General features: G+C 40.6%; 2 protein-coding genes across 3 annotated transcripts in view; both read left to right on the top strand.

Moving 5' to 3' along the window:
* The window catches only part of LOC117747600 (lectin-like), a 4,076-nt gene extending 3,133 nt beyond the window's left edge, over positions 1–943 (top strand). Inside the window, exon 5 of the mRNA XM_034556975.1 lies at positions 476–943. Within this exon, the coding sequence (XP_034412866.1) occupies positions 476–543 (68 nt within the window). The 3' untranslated portion in view covers positions 544–943. The remainder of the gene's footprint in view (positions 1–475) is intronic.
* Positions 944–2,370: 1,427 nt separating this feature from the next.
* On the top strand, positions 2,371–8,616 carry fgb (fibrinogen beta chain). Of its 2 annotated transcripts, none has more exons than XM_034556852.1 (13): positions 2,371–2,653; positions 2,944–2,976; positions 3,065–3,168; positions 3,504–3,606; positions 3,901–3,969; positions 4,100–4,214; positions 4,574–4,680; positions 4,787–4,901; positions 5,556–5,675; positions 5,758–5,880; positions 6,341–6,435; positions 7,056–7,246; positions 8,246–8,616. In XM_034556852.1, the coding sequence occupies exons 1-13, from the start codon at positions 2,546–2,548 to the stop codon at positions 8,484–8,486; spliced, it is 1,524 nt and encodes a 507-aa protein (XP_034412743.1). In that variant the 5' UTR covers positions 2,371–2,545; the 3' UTR covers positions 8,487–8,616. The 2 variants fall into 2 exon arrangements, with proteins under 2 accessions (XP_034412743.1, XP_034412742.1); XM_034556851.1 differs by having other exon boundaries at positions 3,062–3,168.
* Positions 8,617–10,266: the final 1,650 nt, after the last annotated feature.

Here is a 10,266-nt window from a genome sequence, read left to right as displayed (position 1 = left end):
GGTTCAGGGACGTTTTGAAGCCTTGAGTTCGTCGTTTTGGCCGTCGCCATCTTTTTTTGGTTCTTTTTGCAACGAGTGAACAGGAAGTGACCACATCTGGACTGAGGAAGAGTGACCTGTCAATCAGCGTGTAGCCCCGCCCTTTATGGTCTGCCTGACTCTAAACGGACATTAGCACGTAAAGATAGAAACTCCACCTGAGAACACTGAGGAACACTGAGGAACACTGTGGAACACTGTGGAACACTGAGGAACACTGAGGAACACTGAGGAACACTGAGGAACACTGAAGAACACTGAGGAACACTGAGGAACACTGAGGAACACTGTGGAACACTGAGGAACACTGAAGAACACTGAGGAACACTGAGGAACACTGAGGAACACTGTGGAACACTGAGGAACACTGAGGAACACTGAGGAACACCATCACTGATGTTTAACCACATTGTTCTGCTCATCTTCTGCGTTTCAGATCAGAAGAAGTGGATCAACGGCCACTGCAACGACACGCTGCCCTTCATCTGTGCCAAGATGATGTGACACCAGCCGGGTCAACAGCTGGAGCTCCACCTGCCAAGTCCTGGTCCACCTGCCAAGTCCTGGTCCACCTGCCAAGTCCTGGTCCACCTACCAAGTCCTGGTCCACCTGCCAAGTCCTGGTCCACCTACCAAGTCCTGGTCTACCTGCCAAGTCCTGGTCCGCCTGCCAAGTCCTGGTCCGCCTGCCAAGTCCTGGTCCAGGTCTATTAACCTCCTTTTGGCTTCAACACAACCCCAGAATTGAAATTCTAAAATCATTAAACCCACAGTAGTGAATTCTGTCTGAGATCAATATGAATGTACCAGGAGTCACGTGTTGATTCATCTTTTAGTTTGTAGAGCCAAATTACAATGCAAACAATAATAACATGTCTATAAATAGAATACAGAACAATAATGTGTACGTTTGTATTTCTGTCTGAGAAGAGATGAAAAGCCCTTTGATCTCGTTTCCATGAGGCGGCTGGTGTTTGTTGTTTACTTCCTGTACACAACACAAAGTACATTGTGTTTACTTCCTGTACACAACACAAAGTACATTGTGTTTACTTCCTGTACACAACACAAAGTACATTGTGTTAACTTCCTGTACACAACACAAAGTACATTGTGTTAACTTCCTGTACACAACACAAAGTACATTGTGTTAACTTCCTGTACACAACACAAAGTACATTGTTGTGTACAGGAAGTAAACACTCAACAGTTCCAGAAACAAGCGTTGAACCTTCACTCTAGTTCACTGATTCTAAACTGACGGGAAGGTTCAGGGACCAAAAGTCTACAAAAGTCTCCTGTTTTTACTCCTCAAATAAATATATTTCATAACAATTCACTGGACTTTGACGTCTGTGCACACAGTGACTCATACGAGGGGGCGGGGTCAGAAGGTGAACCCAGGACGCCTCGGTCTGGGGGGGTTCAGGGTCAGAAGGTCAACCCAGGACGCCTCGGTCTGGGGGGGTTCAGGGTCAGAAGGTCAACCCAGGACGCCTCGGTCTGGGGGGGTTCAGGGTCAGAAGCACGGCCGGGAAATCTAATTCTCGTTTATTTATTTTGGGCTGAAACTTGTAATCATAAACTTGGTCTCAAACGAGTTGAATCCACTTCAGTCAAAGGTTTAAATCTCCAACCGTGAGATTAAAATAATAATAAATAAATCATCATGAATACAGAGGACCGGTGCTGTATTTGTGATTAACGTCATGTTGTGCATTATTGTTGAAATTATATAATTTCAAAAAAAGAGTTGAAACAATTTGAACATTCAATTCAAATAAAAAATCAGAACTTTTTTTTATGTCCAAAACAAACATTTTTAAGTCAGTTTGAATGTTACTGTAACCCTTAAATAATAATAATCATTATTATGATTAACTGACAATATAAATAAAAAAGACCACAACAAACTTCATTCATCTTGATCTGACACAGTTCTAGTTTCTGGTCAAGTTTTGAGGTAATTGTACTTTTAAGTATATGAAAAATACTTCTACTTTACTTTGATTTTACTTTAATAATTTAATTTAACAATCTGGGAAGAGAACACTGTGGTAATATTACTTTTACTCAAGTATAATGTTAAATACCTCTACTTGTTAAAGAGTATTTCTTCACTGTGGTAATAGTACTTTTACTAGAGTACAAGTATTTAAAGGTATTGCGTAACCACATGTCCAAACGAGTAACTAGCAAGTTAAAAGCTTTTAAAACAAGCGTTTCTTAGTTATTCATTATTACAATTATTATAACGTTCTTTGGGTGACAGCGTGGGCACACACACACACACACACACACACACACACACACACACACACTGCTCCCCTATCTGCAGGCTGACCGGGAGCAGCGGTGACTCAGGTTGGGTAAACTGTCCCCGCCGATATCGACGTGTTTCCTGCAGCAGATCAATAAGTTTCCTGCAGCAGATCAATAAGTTTCCTGCAGCATAAATAGCCGTCAGACTCGTGTTTCAGGGACAGAGGACGAGAGAAGAGGAACGATGAGGACGATGAGGACGATGAGGACGATGAGGACGCTGCTGTGTCTCTGCCTGTGCGTGTCCGCCGCCTGGGCGCAGGGCAATCTGGATTATGACGAATATGATACGGTGAGGGCTTCGACATTATGGTCTACATACAAAATGACTTAAAAAAAGTACCAACAGTGGAACTCACATTTTTATTTTGTACAAACAATTAAACATGTATTTATTATTTATTATTTATTATTTATTATTTATTATTTATTATTTATTATTTATTATTCATTCATTATTATTTATTATTCATTATTTATTATTATTATGATTATTAAAAGGATTTATTTTAATGTTCTAATACATGTGAAATATATAACTTCTTCAAACATTTGACCATGTTTTCCTTTGATCTTCGACAGGACAACAAGGGCTCGTCTGCAAAGAATGAAACAGTACGTAGAACCAGCGGAACACTGATAGAGAACCACGTTATGTTCTATATATGTTTTAATTCCTTCGTCACGTGCTTCCCCTCAGGAGAAAGGGGTGGTTGTCAACGCTCGAGGTCACCGCCCAGTAACGAGGGGCGGGGACACCTACACCCGTCAACGCTATGCCCCGCCCCCTATCAGCGGCGGCGGCAGGTACGTTCAATAACGTACAATGAAAACATGTATATATATATATATATATACATATATATATACATATACATATATGTATATATATATATACATATATATATACATATACATACATGTATATATATATGTATATATATATATACATATACATACATGTATATATATATATATACATATATATATACATATACATATATGTATATATATATATACATATATATATACATATACATACATGTATATATATATGTATATATATATACATATATATATATATATATATATATATATATATATATATGTATATATATATATACATGTGTCCGCTGCCCCAGGTACCGCGGCCGGCCCACCCCAGCCCCGGTCGGAGGGCAGCAGCAGCAGGAGAAGGAGAAGCAGCCGGAAGGAGGAGGCTGCACGCACGCTGCAGAGGAGATGGTAGGAAGCCACGCCCACTAATTACACACGTCATATGTATCATATGATACATATACATATGATACATATGATACATACGATACATATGTATCATATGATACATATGTATCATATGATACATACGATACATATGTATCGTATGTATCATATGATACATACGATACATATGTATCATATGATACATACGATACATATGTATCGTATGTATCATATGATACATATGTATCATATGATACATACGATACATATGTATCGTATGTATCATATGTAACCAGAGGCTCTCTCGCCCTCCAGGGCGTCTTGTGTCCCACTGGCTGCGAGCTGAAGACCATGCTGCTGAAGCAGGAGAGGAACGTGAAGACGGTAACTCAATCAAATGAAAAGGCTTTTGTTTACACATTTATTATCAAATTGAAATGCGTTGAATTCCCTTTGCTGTCATGTGGTCACTGTTGCATATCTATCTATATGTATATATGTATTTATTTCACAGAGCATCAATGAACTCAAGCCTCAGGTGGACGACTTGGCCCGCTCCTCCAACACCATCTACGACTACGTCAACAGCATCTCCTCCTCTCTGAGGGAGAGGCAGAGGGTCTTCACCGGTGAGTGGATCCTCATCCTCATCCTCATCCTCATCCTCATCCTCATCATCATCATCATCATCATCCTCATCATCATTTAACGTTGACATCAGGACGCCCTTCAATCGGTTTTAATCATTTACAATAACACAAGAAAGTTTCCTTCTTCTTTGAGGGAAACTGTAAAGATAAATTATTATTATTATTATACAGAATAAGAGGATACATGCACTCTTATTACATTAATAATAAAACAAATGTAATTAAAGATCATTTCAAACGGCACAAGCAAAAAAAGAAAGAAGTTAATTCATCAACATCGATGATGGTCCTTTCATATAAATATTAAAGCTTTTACCATGATGGGTCGCTCCTTTCAGACAACAACAGGGTGGTCAGTCAGTTCACCGACAGCGTGGAGGACCAGCACGACTACATCAAGAAGACGGTGGACACCGTCTTCCCCTCCAGCATCAGAGTGCTTCAGGTCAGCTCATTACGTCACGAGTGAAGACACGTGTACAACATACTAATCCAGAGTCCAAAGACTACAAATGTAACGCACTAATGGACGGCATGCGGTGTGGCTGCAGGGGGTCCTGGACAGGATCCGGGTGAAGATTCAGAAGCTGGAGAAGGCCATCCAGGGCCAGAGGGAGGAGTGCAAGGAGCCCTGCAAGACCACATGCCCCATACCGGTGGTGTCTGGTAAGGGTATTCAATATACGCATGCTGCAACCTCTAGGTCTGAAAAGTGAAGCTCTCTCTCCTGACCACCAGGGGGAGACTCCTCTGGTTGTATAGAAGTCTATGCTTCATGTGTTAATGCTGCATTCTCTCTACTGACCACCAGGGGGCGACTCCTCTGGTTGTATAGAAGTCTATGCTTCATGTGTTAAAGCTGCATTCTCTCTCCTGACCACCAGGGGGCGACTCCTCTGGTTGTATAGAAGTCTATGCTTCATGTGTTAAAGCTGCATTCTCTCTTCTGACCACCAGGGGGCGACTCCTCTGGTTGTATAGAAGTCTATATAAAATGACTCTTTCAGTAAATGATGTATAGTCAAACAGACCATAAAGCATGGGAATGCTTTAGGGGTGGGGCTAAAAGGTGATTGACAGGTGTCCACCACAGAATTGTCACTTCTGGTTTATAAAAACCAAGATGGCGGTGACTCGTCCGCTTCTTTTTTTCAGTCTATCCATAAACGCCACAATATGAAACCGTTAATTGTCTCCTTATTAATGGACCGAATGTAAGCCGACATTATTAATTTAATTAGCGGTGCCGATCAATACAGCTCCGGGTTTTCTGTGGAACACAAATACAACTCACTTCTCACTTCTCGCCGCGTGCTTCAGGGAAGGAGTGCGAGGACATCTTCCGTCGTGGAGGAAAAGACTCCCAGATGTACTTCATCCAGCCCGACGCCTTCCTGCCTCCATACAAGGTCTTCTGTGATCAGACCACCCAGAACGGAGGTGAGACCCCCAGCGAGACCACCTGGACTCCCGTTCATTCCCTTTACTTGATTAACACCTGGTGTTCTCGCCCCCCCCTCAGGGTGGGTGGTCCTCCAGAACCGGCTCGACGGCAGCGTGGACTTCGGCCGGCGCTGGGACGAGTACCGCCGCGGCTTCGGCAACACCGCCTTCGATGTCGGCAAAGGTCACTGTGAGACTCCGGGTAAGACTTGTAACGCACGCCACCGGGGGGCGCCGTTGTCGGGAAGGAACTCAGTACACTTACACAGTTATTGAGGTACTTGTACTTCACTATATTTAGATATACATCACGTACTTTGATCATGTTTATTTGACAGCTAAATCTAATCACCAAATACATGTAATCTGTCATTATTGAAGAAGATAAAACTCTATCGATCCCAGCGGTATAAATAATAATAAACTATGACATCAACATTCACCAGCTACAACATCAAAATGACACCTTAATGCATCAATATTTGTGATTCATCTAAAATGTGTATTCGTGAATGTACTTTTACTTATTCCAGAGTATTTCTGCCACCTTTTTGTTATCTAATCAGGTCTCTTATTCTTAGCAGTTACCTTCATATTCATATGCAGCGTTATTCCTGTAACGGGTGGTTGACGGCGTTCTTTTCCCCTCTGTCATGTGACAGGTGAGCACTGGCTGGGCAACGATCGCATGAGTCAGCTGACCAAGATGGGCCCCACCGAGGTCCTGATTGAGATGGAGGACTGGACCGGAGCCAAGGTGAGTCCTCGACAGGAAGTTGGGTTAAGTTCTCAGGTTGTTGGGTCTAAAATGTTACATGGCTACTTTTCTTCATTCTGATAGTGACAACATCTTTTGGATCTAGGATGGTTAAAACAGCATATTTAATGACAAAAGATTACAACGTTCTGAAAGAATTCATAGTATGGCGTGTCAAAAGAAAGTCATGAATTCATTAAAAAAAGCCCAAATATAGCATGTTGAAAACAATCTCACAACAGAAGGAAAATGTGAAGTTTTAATGAGTTATTATTTCATTCAACAACTATTACAAAGAAGCAGCTGTCAGCTGCAGAGCCAATGAATTACATCTGTCAAACAGAACATCACACAAACGGAAATCTAAGACGGATAAATATAAATGAAATAGAACATAAGTCCATGTCAGTGAATAATGTGAAGTGTACGTGTGTAGATATTCATTTAAACAATGTAAGTGGCGAGTGAAGCTGTGGAGCTCCTTCATCAAAATGTAGCAATTTGAAAATATTCCCAATTCATAGTATCGATAACAAGTCATCGAAAAGTAATAATATCACGTATATTATGTAAAGATATTCGTAGACATGCACGTCGATGACTTGGTTCCTTTCCCGCAGGTCTTCGCCCAGTACCGCCAGTTCACCGTCATGGCGGAGACGGCCAACTACCTGCTGGCGGTCAACGGCTACTCCGGCAACGCCGGCAACTGCCTCCTGGACGGGTCCTCGGAACTGTTCGGGGAAAACCGCACGATGACCATCCACAACAGCATGATGTTCAGCACCTACGACCGCGACAACGACAACTGGTGAGGAACACTCGGGCTAACGGCTAATTGGCGGCTAGTTGTCGCTAATTAGCGGCTAGTTGTCGCTAACGCGCGAGCCGACGGTAGTCAGTCGCCATAGCTCGCTGCTGATTGGACAACGGGCTCAGTTCACAACATGAACCCCAAAATAAGTTCATTCCTTCAATTAGAGGTTCTCTGCGACAGTTCAGCAGTCATGTTGTATTATATGTAGAGTCCAACGATTCATAATAATATGTCGGAAATAATTAGAATATAGCATGACGGAAGAATTCATAAAAAAAAGTCAAATGTATTAAAGAAGTAATAATATAGCATATCAACATTTTTTATAAAAAAGTCAAAATAAAAGTCATAACATAGTATGTCTGAAAATAAATTAAAAAGTCAAATTTATAAAAAAAAGTCATAATATAGCGTGTTGAAAGAATTCATAAAAAAATCAAATTTAAAAAAGGCATAATATAGCATGTTGAAATAATTCATTAAAAAGTCAAATTAATAAAAAATCAATAATATAGCATGTGAAAAAAAACATGAAAAGCCATAATAATTTTTAAAAAAATTAATAAAATTAAAATTAATTTAAAAAATCATAATAGAGCATGTCAAAAAAATGTATATAATCAAAGTATCACTAAAATAATTCCTAGGATAGCATGTCAAACAAATTCCTAAAAAAGTAAAAATGAATACAAAAGTAATAATATAGCTTGTTGAAAACATGTACATCATCATAGTATCAATAGTAATAAATAGTCGTATGTCTGAAGAAGTAACATATTGGTAGCGTAAGTTGAGCTGAAGCTCCGCCCTGTGGTCCGTCTTTCAATCAGGGGGTTGGTGGTTCAATCCCCGCCCTAGTCGATGTGTCCTTGAGCAAGACTCTTAACCCTGAGTTGTTCCCTGTAGCTGTTCTACGGTGTGTTAATGGAACATCTTTGTATGACATGTAATGTAATCTCACCGCCGGTCTCTGACCCTGTTCCCATGCACCAGGATCCCCGGGGATCCCTCCAAGCAGTGCGCCAGGGAGGACGGCGGCGGCTGGTGGTACAACCGCTGCCACTCGGCCAATCCCAACGGCCGCTACTACATCGGCGGCGCCTACACGCGGCACATGGCCAAGCACGGCACCGACGACGGCCTGGTGTGGATGAACTGGAAGGGGAGCTGGTACTCGCTCAAGGCCATGAGCATGAAGATCCGGCCGTACATCGCCCCCAACCCGCACGCCTAGAGCTCACAGGAAACCGCCAAAATAAAAGACACCAACGCGGCCAAAACTCTCCTGATAGTCAAGTGTGTGTTTCATTTGAGCGGCTGCCTTCGAGTCCTCCACTATTCAATAAACTCAGTGAGGAAACCTACTTCCTGTCTTCTGTTATTTCACTGCTTTTTAGTGGAAAGAAAACCTTCACTCAAAATGAAACATGAAAGCACGGATATGAAGAGAAGTCACCACAGACGTGATCAATAAGTCAAATGATGGATTATCCGTGAATGCTGTGTTTCTGTGGTTGTTTTCCTCAACTATTTAATAAGAATCAAGCTAAACGGTCTTTTATTTAACTAGCTGTGAAAATACAAATAAAAAAAACATGCATTGATATTTAAATGTGTCTCTTTATTGAACAGCTTATTTAAGATAATATATTGAAAGATAATTTTATATAGAGCATTTAAGATTAAATTATATATATATATATATATATATATATATATACCTGGAGACGCACAAGCACACTTGTGTTATATATATATATATTTAAATATGTATATAGTACTAGTAGTAGTAGTAGTAGTAGAGTCAGTAGTAGTAGTAGAGTTAGTAGTAGTAGAGTTAGTAGTAGTAGAGTCAGTAGTAGTAGAGTCAGTAGTAGTAGTAGTAGTAGAGTCAGTAGTAGTAGTAGTAGTAGTAGAGTTAGTAGTAGTAGTAGTAGAGTCAGTAGTAGTAGTAGAGTCAGTAGTAGTAGTAGTAGTAGAGTCAGTAGTAGTAGAGTCAGTAGTAGTAGTAGTAGAGTCAGTAGTAGTAGAGTCAGTAGTAGTAGTAGAGTCAGTGGTAGTAGTAGTAGAGTCAGTAGTAGTAGTAGTAGAGTCAGTAGTAGTAGTAGTAGAGTCAGTAGTAGTAGATTCAGTAGTAGTATTAGTAGAGTCAGTAGTAGTAGAGTCAGTAGTAGTAGTAGTAGAGTCAGTAGTAGTATTAGTAGAGTCAGTAGTAGTAGAGTCAGTAGTAGTAGTAGTAGAGTCAGTAGTAGTATTAGTAGAGTCAGTAGTAGTAGTAGTAGAGTCAGTAGTAGTAGTAGAGTCAGTAGTAGTAGTAGTAGTAGTAGAGTCAGTAGTAGTAGAGTCAGTAGTAGTAGAGTTAGTAGTAGTAGTAGTAGTAGTAGTAGAGTCAGTAGTAGTAGTAGAGTCAGTAGTAGTAGAGTCAGTAGTAGTAGTAGTAGTAGTAGTAGAGTCAGTAGTAGTAGTAGTAGTAGAGTCAGTAGTAGTAGAGTCAGTAGTAGTAGAGTTAGTAGTAGTAGAGTCAGTAGTAGTAGAGTCAGTAGTAGTAGTAGTAGTAGTAGTAGAGTCAGTAGTAGTAGAGTCAGTAGTAGTAGTAGTAGTAGTAGTAGTAGAGTCAGTAGTAGTAGAGTCAGTAGTAGTAGTAGTAGTAGTAGTAGTAGAGTCAGTAGTAGTAGAGTCAGTAGTAGTAGAGTCAGTAGTAGTGTCAGTAGTAGTAGAGTCAGTAGTAGTAGTAGTAGTAGTAGTAGAGTCAGTAGTAGTAGAGTTAGTAGTAGTAGTAGTAGTAGAGTCAGTAGTAGTAGAGTCAGTAGTAGTAGTAGTAGTAGTAGTAGAGTCAGTAGTAGTAGAGTTAGTAGTAGTAGAGTCAGTAGTAGTAGAGTCAGTAGTAGTAGAGTCAGTAGTAGTAGAGTCAGTAGTAGTAGAGTCAGTAGTAGTAGAGTCAGTAGTAGTAGAGTCAGTAGTAGTAGAGTCAGTAGTAGTAGTGTCAGTAGTAGTAGAGTCAGTAGTAGTAGAGT

The sequence above is a fragment of the Cyclopterus lumpus genome, chromosome 18 (genome assembly GCF_009769545.1).
Source record: "Cyclopterus lumpus isolate fCycLum1 chromosome 18, fCycLum1.pri, whole genome shotgun sequence".
NCBI classification, from domain to species: domain Eukaryota; kingdom Metazoa; phylum Chordata; class Actinopteri; order Perciformes; family Cyclopteridae; genus Cyclopterus; species Cyclopterus lumpus.
This window is presented reverse-complemented; position numbering and strand designations above follow the sequence as displayed.